General features: G+C 48.1%; 2 protein-coding genes across 5 annotated transcripts in view; one reads left to right on the forward strand and one right to left on the reverse strand.

Annotated features, from left to right (window-relative positions):
* Positions 1-20,709, reverse strand: part of WDR31 (WD repeat domain 31) — an 82,239-nt gene that overhangs the window by 20,103 nt on the left and 41,427 nt on the right. For 2 of the 4 annotated variants that reach the window (XM_088469510.1, XM_088469514.1), the window contains exon 10: positions 14,549-19,618. In XM_088469510.1, the coding sequence (XP_088325636.1) occupies positions 19,461-19,618 (158 nt within the window). In that variant the 3' untranslated portion in view covers positions 14,549-19,460. Of the gene's footprint in view, positions 1-4,585; positions 4,640-5,392; positions 5,494-14,548; positions 19,619-20,709 lie in introns of those variants that run through there. The other 2 variants (XM_088469519.1, XM_088469515.1) reach the window with 2 other exon arrangements.
* Positions 4,338-4,889, forward strand: LOC148542243 (RING finger protein 223-like). The gene has a single exon (XM_088469298.1). The coding sequence runs from the start codon at positions 4,338-4,340 to the stop codon at positions 4,887-4,889; it is 552 nt and encodes a 183-aa protein (XP_088325424.1).

Below are 20,709 nucleotides of genomic sequence, written 5' to 3' on the forward strand. Positions count from 1 at the left end.
TAAAGAAATCCACAGAACTGTACCTGTTGGGGGTACTTAAGGACTGGAGTTGAGAACCCCTCTTCTAGACCTGGGCTCGACAAATCCTGGGGGCCAGGTCGCCATGGCTACCAGATTTTGCTGCCTGGCTACTAGATATTGCAGTAAGTGAGGGAGCAGATCCTCATCAGCTCTGGCGGAGATCCGTGCCTATAGTATTGCGGTGTTCATATCATGCACAGGAGTGCATGTGCTGTCGCCTGCGGTGACTGCTGTGCCTCTGTCCGTCCCGGCCTGCGCTGACGACTCCTCTCCATCCTGGCCTGCTCTGACCCCTGCTGTCTGTCCCAGTCTACGCTGATGCTCCTGTACGTCCCGGCTGTCTACTGGCTCCTATCTCCGGCTGCATAGAGCTCTCCGGTAGTAGGGTCTATGCGTGACCAGGGATTGCGGAGCGGCTTCAGTGCCTAAACCTAACCCCCCTTCCCCGCTGCCTAACCCTAAGTCCCCCCGGGGGTGCCTAACGCTAACCCCTCCTTCCCCTAGCCTAAATCTAACCTCCCGGGGGGGTGCCTAACCCTAACCTTTCCCCCCAGTGCTTAAACCTAACCCCCCCTTCCCCGCCGCCTAAACCTAACCTCCCAGTCTATGCTGATGCTCCTGTACGTCCCGGCTGTCTACTGGCTCCTATCTCCGGCTGCATAGAGCTCTCCGGTAGTAGGGTCTATGCGTGACCAGGGATTGCGGAGCGGCTTCAGAGGGATAGTGGTGTGACCACGAGGGGAGGGGGGTTCTGTTATACTGTTATACCGGGGGGTGACTAACCCTAAGTCCCCCCCGGGGGTGCCTAACGCTGACCCCCCCTTCCCCTAGCCTAAACCTAACCTCCCGGGGAGGTGCCTACCCCTAAGTCCTCCCCCGGGAACCCTAAACTTAACACTCCCCCCACCAGCGGCTATCCGCGCTCGGCGACCCTTCGATCGGGATGCCGAGCGTCGGGCTCCCGGCGTATGTCTAATGACAGGCGTCAGCATATCGACGCCTGTCTTTAGACCCTTGCTGGGATATGACAGTCGGGAAGCCGGCTGCATACCTAGTGCCTAACCCTCCCCTCAACACCACTACTTACCTTCGTGATACCGGCGCTGGGATTCTGACAGGTGTCTGGTTTCCGGCGCCGGTATTCTAAGCTTCGGCACCCCCTTTTGTTGGGATACTGAACGTATCACGGACATCTAGCCCAGGGTTATACTGAGATTACTGTCACTATCTGGATTACTTGATCTTGCTTTGTGTGATTACCCACTAGGATTTAGTGTGTCCTCTCTCTTCTCTATGTTTGTCTGTTATAAGTGTATAAATGTAATATCCTGTGAAGTTGTGTGTGCCCCGCTTAGAGGCACTTGTCGCACCTCGGGTTAAGATACTTGCCTTCCTTCGTCGGGATCTCCTGTCGGGCTTTCTTGGTCAGGATTTCAATCCCTTTCCGTAAAGCATACCCCCCCCCAACATTGGGAAATCAGGAGCCGGGACTTTATGCGTGCATGTGACAAAGGGTTGTGGCCTCGTTGCCTGCTAGACCACACCCCTTGGTGTGACATTATGGGGGTGTATCGTGTGTCACGACTCACGTCCCCGTTTTTCGTCATGCTGGGGGTGAGCCCACCCTGGCAGCTGCTGGGCTGCCCTCTGTCTCCTCCTGGCACTAAACGGACATCACGCACGTGCGAGCGGCATCTATTCACTGCTGCTCTGCTATGTAGAACATCGCTGCGGGGTGCCCCCCCCAACCTCCTGATCGCCTGCGGGACAGTGCCCGGAATGCAGGACTGTCCCGCTGAAATCAGGACGGTTGGGCAGTATGGTAAAAATGCGCATGTGTGGATAGCGTCTTGGAACTCCCAGTGACGGTCCCAGAAGCATATACTATACACTACAACTGTGATGTCCTCTGCCAGACTACACTGCTACATCATAGCACGGGTACTGGTGAAGGAGAGCAGCCTGGTGTATATTCATCAGTCTAGAACAGGGCTTGACAAATTTTTCTAATATTTAGGAGCCAGGATGAAAGTGTAGGAGTCAGACCACCGTCCACCCCAAAAAATTACAGGAGTAAGTGACACTATACTAGTCCACAAACTGGTCACAGTTGAATGGATACAGTAACATGGAGGCCCCCTCACTGCTCTGCACAGCTCCCCTGCTCCACCCCCCACCCTCCAGTAACAACGGACCACATTTCACATAAAACAATGGTGCCAGAAAGTATAACAGAACCCCCCTCCCCTCGTGGTCACACCACTATCCCTCTGAAGCCGCTCCGCAATCCCTGGTCACGCATAGACCCTACTACCGGAGAGCTCTATGCAGCCGGAGATAGGAGCCAGTAGACAGCCGGGACGTACAGGAGCATCAGCGTAGACTGGGAGGTTAGGTTTAGGCGGCGGGGAAGGGGGGGTTAGGTTTAAGCACTGGGGGGAAAGGTTAGGGTTAGGCACCCCCCCGGGAGGTTAGATTTAGGCTAGGGGAAGGAGGGGTTAGCGTTAGGCACCCCCGGGGGGACTTAGGGTTAGGCAGCGGGGAAGGGGGGTTAGGTTTAGGCACTTAGAGGGGGGATTAGGGTTAGGCACTGGGGGGGAAAAGTTAGGGTTTGACGATCGGGATTTCCTCCTCTGCCGGGACGCCGCTGTCGGGATTCCAACCGCCGGGCATGGGTCCGGCGGTAAATCATACCGATTCCAGGCACTAGGGAAGGGGCGGGGAGGGTTAGGTTTAGGGTGTGGGGAGGGGAAGGATAGGTTTAGGTACGAGGGGGAGGTTAGGTTCAGGCACCGGGGAGGGAGGGTTAGGGTAGGGAGACGGGAAGGGTTAGGATACCTACCGACGACAGCTGTCAGTATCCTAACCCTGTCGGGATGCCGGCGTCTGGATTTTGACCGCCGAAATCCCGTACCCATCCCTGATGTCCTATTGGTAAAATCAGAAACATTCTCTACATGCCAGAGATGTTGCGTCGATGTTGGAGTTTTTACAGTCTCCATTGCAAACGCACAGACCATGCAGCCTTGAAAAGATGAGTATTTTATTTACATATCTCTGCAACGGCTTCAGCGGCTGCAAAGCGCATCCGCATCACCAGCCACCTGTGAATCTATGAGTGTGCGGGTCTTTAGAAGTGGAAATATTGCCCATGTAAGGTTGGCTTATGCCCCGTTCACAGTTAGCGTTGATGTCTCGTACACCTTAGAGTGCGACTCTGGTTTATGCCCTAAGTGCTGACGCAGGCGGTGGGGTCTTTCTGCATATGTGCGCCTATCTTACCAGCAGCTTTCAAGCTGCTCAACTGGGGCTTCAACGGAACCACACAAGCTCAGAAAAGGGCTCTATTTTGGGGGCTTCAGTGAGGGAAGGGGGTAGGACAGTACTGCAGGCCCACTGAGGTGGGAACATCTTCATATGTTACTAGACTGCACTATGAAGGGAGGTTTCACTCTTCCCAACAGGTGTATTTTATGGTCCATCCACAAACAGAAGCCCTTGTGATAACAAATCATCATAGGTCATTTTACTGGCCCTCAACAGGCTTGAAGACAGGAAGTCCGCAGTGTGCAGCGTAAAAATCTCCCCCCCCCCCAAAAAAAATAAAAAATCACCTTTATTTGAGATATCTTCAGTTCCTAGGAGTTTCAGAAGCTTTCACACACACATATTTATGACTGTTTCTAATAACTGAAGTATAGACGGCAACTTGTGCCTCAGGTATAGCGGCCCCCTGCGGTCGATGCCGGTCTCACTTCCTCATTGAGTGTTACTGAAGAACATTACAAGACCAGTGAATAACCGTGACCTCAGTGCCCCAACCAGCACTATTATAGTATAGTAAGTAAGAAGCCACTTTATGTTTCTCCAGAGAGAGTGTGTGTTTGGTTAGTGTCCGTTGGAGTCCCAGCATTGTTCCCTTCCCCAATTGTTAGTGTTGCTATGTGATGTGAGGAGACGAATGACCCAATAATCACTCTTGGCTGAAGTCTGGATGAAACCTGAAGCCAATTGCTGGTTACCAGGCGAGGAAGGAAGCTATGTTCATACAAGAGAGCTGCAGACCAGATTCAAGACGGGAGCTGGGATTTTTATAAAAGAATCACAGCGAAGTAATGGAAGAAATAATCATTTGAAATGGAGGCACCTCTCAGTCCAGAAGGGTGAGAAACCAGATCTTACTCAGGACATTTTATCCTGGAACATACATGAAGCAGCTAATGACATCAGATGTCTTTCTGTCTCCGCAGGTGGATCGATCTAACCTAGCAAAGTCATATTTGGCACCACAACAAGTTGGAAGCTCCTGACATGATATGGACACAGCGACTCCACCACCTGATGACCCTGAAGAACATCTCAGGAGCCTCCTCGAGTGCCCCATTTGTTTTTCCCAATATGACAACATATTCAAGACACCTCTGCTGCTTCCATGTTCCCACACGTTCTGCATGGAATGTCTCGCTAGGCTCTGCCTGTTCCTCAAACAGTCCCAGGACTTCCCCTGCCCGCTGTGTCGAGACCTGGCTCACATTCCGCCTCAGGGGGTCCCAAAAATCCAGCCCAACCTTGACATCGTAGCCCAGTTTCCTCCCGAAATGCAGACCCTGCAAGACGTCTGGATAGAGGGATACAAGCTATGTTGGGTGAGAAAGATAGACTCTCGAGAAGGCAAAGGATCTCTGGTGACAGTACATCTCCTATCCAATGGCCTTGAAAATCCCGCTGGCCCAGGCGATCTAGTCTCCGTTGAGCAAAATGGCTGCCGGGCCTTCTGCAGGAGCGTGTGGGGCTTTGGTTTCAGTGTTTTTGCTATTGCTATAATCTTATTCACTGTCCTGTTCTTCCCAATTTACCTCAACAAGTGACACATGTACTGCACATGCCTTTTATCGATGTAATCGGTGACAGGCAGAGGTTTGAATTTCTTCTATAAGGAGCAGAGACTCTAACACGGAAGGACCGCCATGTTGCGGCCTAACTTCGTACCGATTCCCCACCTTCACCCCATCCAATCACTGACTGGTAATAGACATTATGTAATCATCACTGCTCTAAAGTGTGTATATAACAGATATGTAATAAATGAGCGAAACCCTTTATATCAGCTGCTGTTTCACAGCTCATCTATCAATACGGGAAAGATTGGGTCATATTAAACAGAAAAAACAACCACTGCATTATACAGCAATTGTATAAGATTCACATTTCTCTACTTAGCAGACTATATACTGTAATTTCAGATATATATTCTCCTAAGGCCAGCTCAGTAACGTGTGCACACAAAATCTACACCCCTATCCCCTGTGCATGCTGAGACTTGTAGTTTCCCAGCAGTTGGAAAGCAATAGGTTGTTTATCTTTTACTTACAGGAATGAAAACTGGAAGACCATGCTAAATATTCTGCATAATGTTGATATAGAAAAATGGCAGGCCATTCTGGGACTTGTAGTTCAGTGGCAGGTGGAGAGCTACAGAGGGGGAAAAGGACAGGCAATGTTAGAAATTAACTTTAAGCCAGTAGATGTACATTTTCCAATGTTATAAACAATTTGTTCACATGGAAGCATCTTTGCACGTAAAAGATTATTTTATAATGTGACAGTGGATTAGTCTTTAACTAATGATAACTATGACATAACATTAATGCTCATTGATGAATTGTAGCGTGCCGTGCGCTTTAATTCTTTATTGGCGCAAAGGTGACCAACTCTCCTCTGCCAAACGCAGTTCAAGGTGTGCGTCTCCTGAAAGCTTAATCTGCGCTCTAGTTCTGGGGGGTTTGTGTATACAATCGGTAAATGCGCAGGTGGAAAGAGCGAAGCGTCCAGCCTGTAATTTTTTTATTGCCCCCCCCTCCCACATTCCAACTTTTTTATTTTCTCCACATATACAGCTGGGTTTAGTTTAATTTAATCATAAGAGTGAGCGGACATTGGGAATGTTCTTATAACATAGATGTAACTTGTGTTTTATTGTGTTTACTACACTGGCCACCTAGAAATGCTCTTTACCACAAAAGTGCAACTGGAAGGTGCACAATGGAACCTGTACCCCTTAATTCCCGCTCCAAACCTGTATTATTATTTATGACCAGTTATTTATACAGCGCACACAGGGCCTGATTCAGACCCGGATGCTATGCTGTGCTCACTCGCATTGAGCGATTTTACGCAATCTGTGCATGTGTATGGGTCGCGATGCTCGTGCGCGAACCAGTCATTGCGATGGGAAAGTGCTCGCCCGTAGTCGGGCCGCTATTTTGACTGAAAGATAGTGTCGTTTGTGGGTGGTAACAGGGGAAGGTGCTTAAAAAAGGGGGTGTGGATGTGCGAACGCAGGCGTGCCCGTCAGAACGGCGTTTAATGGGCGTGTATAATTAGCAAAGTAGCGTCATTATACCCGTGACTGGGTTGTATTTTAGCCTGAACTGCTCGCAATGTTGTGGTGGGAAAAGGCTACCACAAGCGCTGCGAGCAGCTCCGATGGTTCTCGATTAATCCTACAACTGCCGGAGATGACGTGTGTTGTGAGTGGCAAAGGGGCGTCTTTATACAGGTGCGAGCGCATAGTACGGCCGCTCGCTATTACTCAGTGGGCGGCTTTACGCGATGCAGTACGAGCACGATTTAAATAGCCGTCCCCTTTTAGCCAGTGAGCGGAAGCAAATAGCGTCCGAGTCCGAATCAGGCCCACATTCCAGAGCACTTTACAGAGAATATTTGGCCATTCACATCAGTCCCTGCCTCAGTGGAGCTTACAATCTATATTCCCTATCACATCCTCACACACACACACACACTAGAGCTAATTTTTGGCTGAAGCCAATTAAACTCCCAATATATTTTTGGAGTGTGGGAGAAAACCAGAGCACCCGGAGGAAATACACACAAGCACTAGGAGAACATACAAACTCCACACAGTTAGGGCCGTGGTGGAAATGGAACCCAATGACCTCAGGATGGATACCCTAGGCTGAAAATGATGAAGGGCCTATTGGGAGAAGCTGTGACCGTTGCTGTGTGGGTGTGACCTGTTCTGTGTGGGTGTGGCCAATGTCATGTGGGCATGTACTGTACACCACCTACACTATCAGCCCCCAGGTCTCCCTAAATATGTAGAAAGTAGAAAAATGACATCATTTTGTGATGAAAATAGAAATACCATTTTAATACTTCTGATTCATGGCAAAACGCGTGCGGTCATGATGATGGGCCTATTTTTAGGTGTCGGCCTGGGCCATCCGCCCCATTGGTAATCTGCTATAATCCTATCAGCCATATTCAATTTGAGCCGCCCGGACTTTGCCTACTTCGCCTGTTATGTAGGTGGAAAAGTATCGCGCGCATGCCCGCTTTACCCCGTATTCAATTTGAAAGTACGCGAAAATGGGACTCGGCGAAACTTGAACAAGCGGAAAGTCCTGTCAGATTTGGGGAAATCAGCCTGATACCCCCCAAAAGATGCTCTGACATGGGGGTTGACTATGGTACCCCCCGATTTGGCTTGCTGAAGGTATTTGGTGTTTTGAAACGGGCTCAATAGCTGCTAAATAGCATTTTTCTATACGAGGTGCAGAATAGTATTCTGGAGTTTTTTCTGCAGAAAATAACTTATCCCAGCAAATATGGGGTACATGAAAATGGGCGCTAGCATATTTTAGAGTCTCTAAAGTGAAATAAAAAAAAAACCTTGAAAAACGCACCTGTTGCAAGCACCTGCAATCAAAAAAACACCTGACCCATCCTTGCAGGCCCCCAAACAGTCTATTTCGCTAGTTTTTATGCTTGTCCCCCCACTTTTTCGCCCCCAAAATTAAAGTACCTTTTTGGGGTGTTCTTAACTTTTTTTTCCTAGAATTTTTTGACACAGTTGTCCTTTGGGGGGTGTCCCAAGGGTTCTGAGAGGTTTCCCTACCTTTGCACCCCAAAATTTTAAAAAAATCACTGTTCTTTTCTCCTGCTATTCAGAGGCAAATCTTTTCCGCCTATTAAATTGCATTTCCGCGTACGCGAAAAGCGGATGGCATTGAATACGGAGATAAGTTTCCAACACGTGAAAAGCCGAGATCGGCGATACTTTTCCGCGGATCTCGCCTTTTCGCTTCTAATTGAATAGGCCCATAGTTGCAGCGGTGACCACATGGAGGGGCGGCTGTCTTCCTCGTCTGCGAGTTTATCTCGCCATTGAGCGGACATTTTCTTACTATCACTTCCGTGCCGCATAGTTCATTCCCATCAGTGTAAGCAGCAGTGTTACACGGGGATCAGTAGATGCCTTTGCGGGCGGCACTTATCCAGCACGACAGATGCGTTCCAAACCTTTCAGAAAGCAGCACTAATATTTTGCTTGTGACACTGAGCACTTAACATCATTGACACTTGCAAAAAGAGGTTTTGCAAATAGTTCCAGAGATAATTATCCGGGATAAGCCAATAAATCAGTAAATAAGTGAATTGAGCACTTTATTATGGGATAAAATACACTGTAACTGTACATTTCACTAACCACATAATTACAGAGCAATACAAGGTGATAATGGGCAGCGGAATCGGATACTTGTGGACAATTCACAGATAAGATCAGGTTATGTAGAGAGCGAGCACAGAGCCAGGTTGTCAGGTGTGCGCACAGTGTGAATAGAGGGTGGAGAATAGGACAAGCTGGGACTTGCTGCAGCAGGTACAGGGACCTTCACAATAGGAGGACAGAATAGCCAGGAGCACAAGGCAGCCCCCGACACTAACTGCCGGCTGCACCTTCATCCAAAGTTTATGCAAAGTGCCAACTGCTCCTGGGTTACACAACTCGCTGCGCTGTTCTCTATACATTGTCTATGTACTGTTCCTTTACGTCTGTTAGCAAATTAGGGCTTCCGATTATAATTATATTTGTTCTTCTATTTGAAAACAGGACATAAATTGCTGAGGAAAGATAAAGACAGATAAAGGCCGAATGCCAAGTATTGCATAAAATGGGGAAAATCACATACTGATGGCGGAAGGGACATACACAGTGAGTTATACTGGCAGCGGTCTCACAGGGACGTTTATTAAAGTAGCTCTGCAATCAATCCTCCCAAAATGGCCATTCATTTAAGGGAATCGGTATGATATACCGCTGGACGGGATGCCGGCAGTCAGAAGACCGACAGCGGCATCCCAATCTTCAACAACAGGGGCCGGCAAGTACCCTAACACTCCCGGGGTGGTGCCTAACCCTAACCTCCGCCCGGTGGTGCCTAACCCTAATCCCCCTCCTCCCCACAGCCTAACCCTAACCAACCCCAGGAGGGCCCTAATCCTAACCCCTCCCCTCCAACAGACTAACGCTAGTATACTTACCTTTGGGGTGCCCATGTTCGGGATGCCAACATTGGTATCTTGATCCCTTCAGGATCGCGTCATCGGCATCCTGACTGGCATCGGGATTTTGGCGTTGGTATACCGTCGTCCGGCATCCCGTCCACCGGCATGGTAACCGCATCCCAATTTAAGTATGGGGGACACTTATTAAAGGGGTGCATCAGCAGCTATTAGAGATACCTGCATCAGGACCACTGTTTCCAATTACAAAAGTAGCCGCCATAGCTTTCTACGGGGACTGCGACTAGGCCCAATTTAACAGGACCAGAAAACGTCGGAGCTTGACCCTGATAAATACCGACATCTTTACATGGTGCTGACATTGTAGCCTATACATTATCGCATTCCAAAATGATCCCTCTCCGGTAGCAAACATGTGGAGCCCTATGAACGTTGGCGTATCTATAATGAATGCAGGGTGTGCGGAGCAGACGGGCCCCTGGGTCCAGGGAGGCCCACGCGGCACTCATATAATTATACTCACCTTTCCATAGTCCCACGTCGGCGCTGTAGAAACCACCAGGAAAATGTTACAGCAGCCATTTTCCCGGAGATGTGCAATAGAGACGTCACTGGGAACATGGTGGGGGCGCCATGTTCCCGTAGACACAGGCATGCGCAGTAGACACTGACACAATCTACCATGCCGAAGAGAGGAGGGAGGCCTCCTCTAATTAAATGCCCCTGCCGATAGGCGCACATACACATTAGACAAGTCAATTTACTGAGATTTTTACTTAGATTTAGAAATGACCAAAAGGTTTCCCAATGACCGCAGCGTCAGTGCTGATGTCACAGGGCCCGCGCTTTATTAAGTAACAAGCACGACGGGAACGACATAGCGTCTGCAGCACTCGATATATCAGGAGCCGATTTGAAGGGTTTTGGGCCGACCATCGGGCCCTGGCGCTGCGTACACACTACACAATAATCTGCCCCATCTGTAGGGCTGAGAATCGCATAAGCAGGGGTGGGTAATAAGCGGCCCTCCAGCTGTTGATGAACTACAAATCCCAGCATGCCTTGCAACAGTTTTAACATGGCCAAATAGCCAAACTGTACATGCTGGTATGTATAGTTCTACAACATCTGGACCCTCGGCTGCCAGAAAGATGATGGTCGTTCAGTGTAAATGAACCACCATCATCTACAGATATAGCTGCAGATCTCTCAATATACCCCTGGACAAGCAAACTGAGGAGGTTGTGTCTGCGAAAACTCTGTCAGGGGTCTGACGCCCCCCAAAACATTATATACTGACCTAATGAACTCACGTATGCTTTACCACAAGTTCCTGCTCTCATAGTTATTGTATTATAAAAGGATTATGGGCACTCATCAAGATTAACAGGAGGACTCTTAATAAAGATAGAGATTATGTGGAAGAGAACCCAAACAATGGTAACTGTACTGGATGGTGATCTCTACATATACTCTCATCGCCACCAGGTAAACCGTTATAATGAGATTGTTTTTCTACAATCATAGATTAATATATTCACATTAGACAAACACAGAAGGAAAATATAGGTCACACCACTTTAAAACGTGTGCTGTGCTGCGATTGGTCATTAGAAGTAGATGGGACATGTTTAAATGTTATTACACAGCAATTCATATTTGCATTTTTACATTAAATCAAAATGTATTTTCAACATCAATAAATGAGGAGGCAACACAGACAAAAACATGGTATTTGCTTTATTGTGTTACAGTACGTACAAAGATTAAAAATACAAGTCTATTTAACAAAACCAGCAAAAACGACCACTATACACAATGTAGCGACCTATACGGAACCTTTATGGCAAAGTGCAAACAATAAAACTAGTTCTATAAATAGCAGGTGACCGCCCTCTGGTGGAGGGATGTCACATTACAGTGACCTCATATATAAAATGATTCATTAGAATAGTAAAGGCTTCTCCGAGATTCTTGAGTGTAATCCTACTATTCTGCCTTAACAATAATGGGATTTCTTGTCACTTAAAACATCCGGCAAAGCTCACGACCATGGACAGGGATCACAAAGCAATATGTATGTCACTTACAGGTACAACTAGGGATTCCAATCCCGGGATCTGGGCGTTTTTGAGTACCCAAAATACCTGGGATTATAAATAATTACATCATGAGTATTACGGGATTCAAAACACACTGTGGATTAGGCCAGGGGGCAGGAGGATAATACTTACCTTCGCGGTTCCGGTTGCATTATCCGGTCTTCTCAGGTTCTCCCAGCTGCCCGTAGAATAGATGGCGGCTCTTCTTGATGCAGTTGCTCTCAGTCACTGATAGGCTAAGAGCACACTGCACGGTGCGCTCCCAGCTAATCAATGACTGAGAGCAGCCGCAACACTGGACTCCAGCTCTTCTACTGCAGCTGAGCCTGGGAGAGGACCAGACAACAAACCCGCCGACAAGAGAAGCCCATTCAAAGCTCCACTACTGAATAAGGTGAGGGGAGGTATGCTAGGGGGGGAAGGATAGCAGGAAGGAAGAGAAGGAGAGCAGGAAGGGGTGGATATCAGGTGGCACAGAGGCGGGAAAGATAGCATTGAGATCAGGAGGGGGAAGAGAGGACAGGAGGGAGGAGATGACAGGAGCTGGGAGATGGATGGCAGAGAGGACAGGAGCTGGGAGATGGATGGCAGAGAGGACAGGAGGGAGGAGATGGATGGCAGAGAAGACAGGAGCTGGGAGATGGATGGCAGAGAGGACAGGAGGGAGGAGATGGATGGTAGAGAGGACAGGAGGGAGGAGATGGATGGCAGAGAGGACAAGAGGGAGGAGATGGATGGCAGAGAGGACAGGAGGGAGGAGATGGATGGCAGAGAGGACAGGAGCTGGTAGATGGATAGCAGAGAGGACAGGAGCTGGGAGATGGATGGCAGAAACGACAGGAGCTGGGAGATGGATGGCAGAGAGGACAGGAGGGAGGAGATGCATGGCAGAGAGGACAGGAGCTGGGAGATGGATGACAGAGAGGACAGGAGGGAGGAGATGGATGGCAGAGAGGACAGGAGGGGGAGATGGATGGCAGAGAGGACAGGAGCTGGGAGATGGATGGCAGAGAGGACAGGAGGGAGGAGATGGATGGCAGAGAGGACAGGAGCTGGTAGATGGATAGCAGAGAGGACAGGAGCTGGGAGATGGATGGCAGAGAGGACAGGAGGGAGGAGATGGATGGCAGAGAGGACAGGAGCTGGTAGATGGATAGCAGAGAGGACAGGAGCTGGGAGATGGATGGCAGAGAGGACAGGAGCTGGGAGATGGATGGCAGAGAGGACAGGAGCTGGGAGATGGATGGCAGAGAGGACAGGAGGGGGAGATGGATGGCAGAGAGGATAGGAGGGAGGAGATGGATGGCAGAGAGGACAGGAGGGAGGAGATGGATGGCAGAGAGGACAGGAGCTGGGAGATGGATGGCAGAGAGGACAGGAGCTGGGAGATGGATGGCAGAGAGGACAGGAGCTGGGAGATGGATGGCAGAGAGGACAGGAGCTGGGAGATGGATGGCAGAGAGGACAGGAGCTGGGAGATGGATGGCAGAGAGGACAGGAGCTGGGAGATGGATGGCAGAGAGGACAGGAGCTGGGAGCTGGATGGCAGAGAGGACAGGAGCTGGGAGATGGATGGCAGAGAGGACAGGAGCTGGGAGATGGATGGCAGATAGAATAGGAGCTGGGAGATGGATGGCAGAGAGGACAGGAGGGAGGAGATGGATGGCAGAGAAGATAGGAGCTGGGAGATGGATGGCAGAGAGGACAGGAGGGAGGAGATGGATGGCAGAGAGGACAGGAGCTGGGAGATGGATGGCAGAGAGGACAGGAGGGAGGAGATGGATGGCAGAGAGGACAGGAGGGAGGAGATGGATGGCAGAGAGGACAGGAGCTGGGAGATGGATGGCAGAGAGGACAGGAGGGAGGAAATGGATGGCAGAGAGGACAGGAGAAAGGAGATGGATGGTAGAGAGGACAGGAGGGAGGAGATGGATGGCAGAGAGGACAGGAGCTGGGAGATGGATGGCAGAGAGGACAGGAGGGAGGAGATGGATGGCAGAGAGGACAGGAGCTGGTAGATGGATAGCAGAGAGGACATGAGCTGGGAGATGGATGGCAGAGAGGACAGGAGCTGGGAGATGGATGGCAGAGAGGACAGGAGCTGGGAGATGGATGGCAGAGAGGACAGGAGGGGGAGATGGATGGCAGAGAGGATAGGAGGGAGGAGATGGATGGCAGAGAGGACAGGAGGGAGGAGATGGATGGCAGAGAGGACAGGAGCTGGGAGATGGATGGCAGAGAGGACAGGAGCTGGGAGATGGATGGCAGAGAGGACAGGAGCTTGGTAATGGATGGCAGAGAGGACAGGAGCTGGGAGCTGGATGGCAGAGAGGACAGGAGCTGGGAGCTGGATGGCAGAGAGGACAGGAGCTGGGAGATGGATGGCAGAGAGGACAGGAGCTGGGAGATGGATGGCAGATAGAATAGGAGCTGGGAGATGGATGGCAGAGAGGACAGGAGGGAGGAGATGGATGGCAGAGAGGACAGGAGCTGGGAGATGGATGGCAGAGAGGACAGGAGCTGGGAGATGGATGGCAGAGAGGACAGGAGGGAGGAGATGGATGGCAGAGAGGACAGGAGCTGGGAGATGGATGGCAGAGAGGACAGGAGGCAGGAGATGGATGGCAGAGAGGAAAGGAGGAAGGAGATGGATGGCAGAGAAGATAGGAGCTGGGAGATGGATGGCAGAGAGGACAGGAGGGAGGAGATGGATGGCAGAGAGGACAGGAGCTGGGAGATGGATGGCAGAGAGGACAGGAGGGAGGAGATGGATGGCAGAGAGGACAGGAGGGAGGAGATGGATGGCAGAGAGGACAGGAGCTGGGAGATGGATGGCAGAGAGGACAGGAGGGAGGAAATGGATGGCAGAGAGGACAGGAGAAAGGAGATGGATGGTAGAGAGGACAGGAGGGAGGAGATGGATGGCAGAGAGGACAGGAGCTGGGAGATGGATGGCAGAGAGGACAGGAGCTGGGAGATGGATGGCAGAGAAGACAGGAGCTGGGAGATGGATGGCAGAGAGGACAGGAGCTGGGAGATGGATGGCAGAGAGGACAGGAGCTGGGAGATGGATGGCAGAGAGGACAGGAGCTGGGAGATGGATGGCAGAGAGGACAGGAGCTGGGAGATGGATGGCAGAGAGGACAGGAGCTGGGAGATGGATGGCAGAGAGGACAGGAGGGAGGAGATGGATGGCAGAGAGGACAGAAGCTGGGAGATGGATGGCAGGGAAGACATAGGTGGAGAAGACATAACATAAATTAAAAATAAATAAATAAATTTACACCTTTTTCCCTTAATACCAATCCCGAGATTGGAACCCGGTAATCCTGAAATCACAAAATGATTTGGGGATTGGAATTCCTGGTCACAACTGGAGCCTGAACAATGTTATTTGACAATGGCACATACAAATTAAAGTGAACTGCACTGTATCTTATTTTTACTTGGTGGCCGAAGGTGATTGGTTACTCAGATAATCATTTTATTGTCATGCCGGTCTGCAGTCTATCAGAGTGGCCGTCCAGTCTCGGGCCCAGAGTGCTGATGCCCAGCGAAGCAACTTCAGTGTATGCAACTAGTTCTCAAGGTTGTATGTAAACAGATTTCCTCTCAACACTGGACAGTGCAGCATATATATAAAATCACAGTGTACAAAAACAGTGTAGAATAACTGCTGGATGTGTAAATCATGTACCTTTGTGGTAACTCATGTCTTCACTACACTTTATTTCATGGGTTAATACATTAGAACATATACTGGCCCTAAACATTATCCATTGCCTTCTCTAGAGGCAGCTAAACCTCCACAGAAGTCCCCAACTAAATTTAATGAGCGTGTCTAAAAGTCACACAGCAACTTCCAGCTATCTTTAAAGTGCTCCCGTCACCTACACACACTGGGGGTCATTTACATGCACACCAGAAAACACCTTCGCTTGCTCTAGTCCGCCCTGTTCTTCCGCCCAATGCGATCTTTGGAGACACCTCTACTAACTAAATGTGCTCCTCGAGGTGGAAAGTTCTGAGGAGACGCACAGTGCAGAACTCGGAACGTCACATCAAAGTCCGAATTCTTATCCCTTGGTAAGGCGCAGAAAGTGCTCCATTACAAATATGGGATGAGCCCCAAAGACCGCCCGCTCTGGGTTGTGCAAAACTTAAGTCCTTTTGCGGAATGGAAATAACCATGCCCCCTGCACACGGCAAGGAACCTACCTAAACATTCATTCTCTCCGACCCTGCATATCATTACCATAATCCAACTCCAAAATCAAATCATTTCTGCATTGCTCCTCAAAGTGAAGCACATAAATGCAACTACTACATATATCTGTGGAATCGTTTTCACGGTTACAAGTCCTTGACTCTGCCTATGCAATCTGCTGTTTCTCAGCAGACACTGGCCACATAAGGATACATTTCTAGATGGCATCACAGAGATCAGTTTACTAGCAACAAATGACATAACTGAGAATGCAGCCTATCCATTCACTAGGAACCAGTGATGTCACCAAGTAAGCAGCCTATCCAGTCACTGGGAACCAGTGACATCACTCAGAATCCAGCCTATCCATTCGCTAGTAGCCAGTGACATCACTGAGAATGCAGCCTATCCATTCACTAGGAGCCAGTGACATCACTGAGAATGCAGCCTATCCATTCACTAGGAACCAATGACATCACTGAGAATGCAGCCTATACATTCACTAAGAACCAGTGACATCACTGAGAATGCAGCCTATCCAGTCACTAGGAACCAGTGACATCACTGAGAATGCAGCCTATCCATTCACTAGGAACCAGTGACATCACTGAGAATGCAGCCTATCCATTCACTAGGAGCCTGTGACATCACTGAGAATGCAGCCTATCCAGTCACTAGGAACCAGTGACATCACTGAGAATGCAGCCTATCCAGTCACTAGGAGCCTGTGACATCACCGAGGGATGATGTACAGTGAGTATCAGTCCAAACCTCAATATGGCTGCCTTCGCTGTCTGTAGGCGATAGGTTCACTTTAATAGACTGAGATCTATTGATCAGTATATAAATATACAATATGCCCAAATGCACATTTACAACATTTCACACAGCAGATTTACAAAAGTATTCTCTATGAACAAAGACCCTAAGTGCTTACTTACAATAAATGGATGGTCCAATTATTAAAAAAAAAGTTCAAGGGGAAAAAGGACTACAGGTCACGTAAGTAAATACATTATAGTAAATGTAAACATTTCCTTCTCTAACAAACCAGTAACCGTGGCCATAAGCTAATGGACGGCGCAGGAAGTAATCAACATTAGCAATTGTTATAAAACATATCCAGATTGGTTTAAATGCTAAATTAAAGCATGTTCCCATATAAAGCAAAGTATCTATAAAAATAGCACCCTATGGAAGCTGCAATGTTCCCCGATATATCACAATCACAATACAGCTCATCAACGATATATCACAGTGCATGTATATAAACCAGAGAAGCCATGTGCAAGTGCTCAGGTCATGCAAGCCCTCTATAGACAGGAGATATGGTAAGAACGGCAGGGGCTCACGCAGGGCACACCTAACCTGCCCAGTGCGCGCCCTATCTCCCACTGTGCACATTAGGGATGACCTGCAAGCGCCACTCAGTGACGGGACGGAGGAGGTCCAGGAACATTGGTAAGTAAAATAGGACGAGAGGGGGTGTGGACAGGACAGTAGGGGGTAGGTACCTTATTAAGACCCCTTACTCCCATTTACCCAGAGGGTCGGACTTTTGTAATATGAGATAAAGCTTCTATTTTTTTTTTCTGATGTATGTGCAATTGAAATACTACACTATAGGGTTTCCTATTCTCCTATGTTTGAGATATTTAAGGTATTAAAGACCTCAGAGATGGTGGGTTAAGAAATCTAAACTATATTGAGCACCACTTTTTTTCTTTCTTAACGATACAAACATATTGCACAAGATACAGTATATATATATATATATATATATTATACACATATACACACAGTATATACATTATATATAATATACACACTCTAGGGGCACATTTTTCTCTTTTGTATATATATTATATATAATAATAATGGTGGAGTGCCTACTTTGTATCAGGATCTCTGCAGTTATAATGCGCCTGTCTCCAGCACACTTTGGAGTCGGCCATTTTGTGACCTAAACGGATATTCTGAAAGCTGCTACTAGTGACATCTCTCAGGAACAGAGGAGGCCACCATTTCTGAACAAATATTCATAAGACTGCAGCCTATTAACGAATCAATGACATGAGGTATAATACGACTAATCCCTCAGTGACGTCGTTGCCTCCTGCTGAAAGGATAGGCTGCATTCTCACGACTATTGATTCAGCCAACAAAATGGCGGGCTCAACTGTTTTAGGTGACAAATACGGTGTTCGTTTCTTTTTGGTGAGATCGTGTCAGTGATGTCTTTAGTTCCTAGTGACATGGCCACATTCCCGTGAATATTGGTCCACTGCACAAAATGGCTGCTTCCAGTGTTTATAGGCATGCCTTATAACTGTCCCAGTTTAGGTGGGACAGGCCCATTTTGGGGACCCTGTTCTGTTGTCCCAATCGGGCCAGCTTATTAGGCGTGGTATTCAAAAAGTGGTTTTAGGAGAGGGGAAAGGGATGTTTCAGACTGCTCAACTTGAAAAATTGGGCAGAATATCTATATATTAGCAAATGGTAGTGATTAGCTCTAACCAAAAAAAAGTCAGTAAAGTCATAAAATAATTTCTTTCTAGGATAAAAAGCCTCCTAATATATTTTTCACACTCCCCTTGTAACGGGTAACATCTTATTCTCCAAGAGTTCTGTTAGTCAGTGGATGAATCTAGAAGAGCAATGGGTGAGAAAGCAGCACCATCTAGTGTGGTACATTCAAAGTAGCAGAAATCCCAACAAAAGAAAAGCCCTAAAAATGCAGGCGTACCAGAAGCATAATTATTGATACATTTCTTTTTTGGTACGCCTGCAGTTGTAGGAGTTTTCATTGGGATTGCCATGACCTTGAACCCATTAATACTACAGTAGATGGACTATTTTCGCACCAATTGCAGATTAGTAAGAGAATACACCGTGATACTCTGCATGGCAATAATTTAACGTTGACAACATAAACTCATACAAACATTTCTAAAAAGAAAAATGGTCACATTTTTGCAAAAACAATCGAACAGTGTTAAAAAAACTTTCAAATGCACAGTTCTAAAGCTGGACGACTGACTGTGATTACAGGAAAAGCCATCATGAGCCATGAACGGATTGGCTGAGGCTCTGACTGTGCAGAATCATTGCTGCAGGCAACTGCTCTATGAAGTTCTATAACATGGCAGAGGGGCTTATCTATCCATACGTCTACATGGCTACCTATATGATCTATCTATAACCATTGCTTGCGTCCATGAACGCTGGAGAAAATGTCACATATTCTTATTTGCTCTGTAAGTTACTTTATTTCAATACTGTCCAACCTTTCATTTTAGAGGGGCAAAGTCAGATTATGAATACGTGCTTGTCCGCCATAGTCTATTAAAACTCTGGACGCGGTGGCACAGTGTTAAGTGGTTAGCATTGCTGCCTCACAGTCTGGGGCTATGGATTCGTTTGCAACTAGGACGCTATGGTCGTGATGTAGAGTTCGATAGAGTGCGGTCTTGACCCTTACAGCGCGCACTAAAGCTTACGGCTCCTGTGCGTGCCGCGCTCTTTAGGTCTTTCTAAGTTCGTTAGGTGTACACCATTACCATTCACTGGTTCCACACCAAGACTCCTACAGTAAGCAACATTAGGTCATGACTGCCGACAGCCGTGTTTGGCTACTATTTTACCAGCCCCTCCCCATGATCCATGGGATACATTGCTGGACATATAGATAACCAGGAGGATATCAGCCCTTTGTCCGCAGGATAGAATCTAGACATTACTCCACCCTGCGTGGTCTTTTCATGGTGAAGATCCCCATCAGAGGACACACTTCAATGTCACGGTTAGAACTGCGCAACCTGCTGCAGAGCTCCCCGTCCTCTCTCCATGTGCAGTGTGTGGATTCCGGAGTGGAAGCTGGCGCACAGCATGGAGGTGTCGTCGCAGACAGCCAGGGATGAGAGGGGCCCGGAGCCGTCCAGGAACAGGCTGCTCACACATGCTTTGGAGATAAAAAAAGGCAAGAGTGGGGCTTTGTTTGAAATTAATATCCTAATACGCTATAGCTTTCCAGTAACGCCTGGCGCCATTTTGTGAAGAGCCAGTTACATGACGGTTCAGTCCATAAAATGGCTGCTATGTGTCCCAGTGAATTTATAGGCTGTCAAAGGATTAATTCAGCATAAAAAAAAATGGCAGCCTCCATTGGATGCAAGTGACTGGCCATATGAGATAGATACATATAAGATAAATATGTGAACTACACAAAATATGGCTCACAAAAGTCTCCCACACAACGTTATAGCAAATAAAATCTATAATATATGTTAGGGGGCAACAATACAGTAACTTTATCCCGGGGAGCGGTACAGCCTGACATAGTCACACAGAGAGAACACGCTGGTCTCACTTACAGTAGGACGTAAGAACGGCTTTTAAGCTTTAATGTTTCATTTATTTTTTTAATTGTAAATCTATATTACCCCATGTACCTGGCTCCCTATATGTGGAACAATCCAGGGAAGAGGCATTAAGTACTCACACTACACTTAAGCTGGGCACAGTTGCAGACAGGTCGGACATGAGGCATATATATTAAGGCCGCAAAGGCCCACGTGGATGATAGCATGAACCAGTTAAAAAAAAAAAAGTGCCCCATGACCCCTCCCCTTCCCAAAAGTACAGCCAGCACCAGCGCTCATAACCTAGACTGGTGGCAGCAATTACATGGGCACGATCAGTGTGGGCTAACCTGGGGGCCACCTGCATTAACAGATCCCCCCCCCCCCCCCCCGAAAAAAAAAAAAAAAAAACTGACTGAGCATGTTTTTACGCTTTGGGGTAATAGGAAACCCCCCCCTTTCTCCATACACCATCAGGATTAGCTGCATGACAACTAGTTACTAATACAGAGCAGCTTTCCCTGTTAGGGTGCCAGTAGCCCAGACTGTCAATTACTGAGCCCTGGTGCTGGTTGGACTTCGGTGGGGCTGCTGGGTTTTTATTTTTTTATTATAATACTGCAAAAGAAATAATTTAAAATTGCACTTTTTGTTATTTTACACCTGACACTTTTGGCATAAAAACGTCAAA

This window comes from Taudactylus pleione, unplaced genomic scaffold (genome assembly GCF_031769625.1).
Source record: "Taudactylus pleione unplaced genomic scaffold, aTauple2 ptg000013l, whole genome shotgun sequence".
NCBI lineage: Eukaryota > Metazoa > Chordata > Amphibia > Anura > Myobatrachidae > Taudactylus > Taudactylus pleione.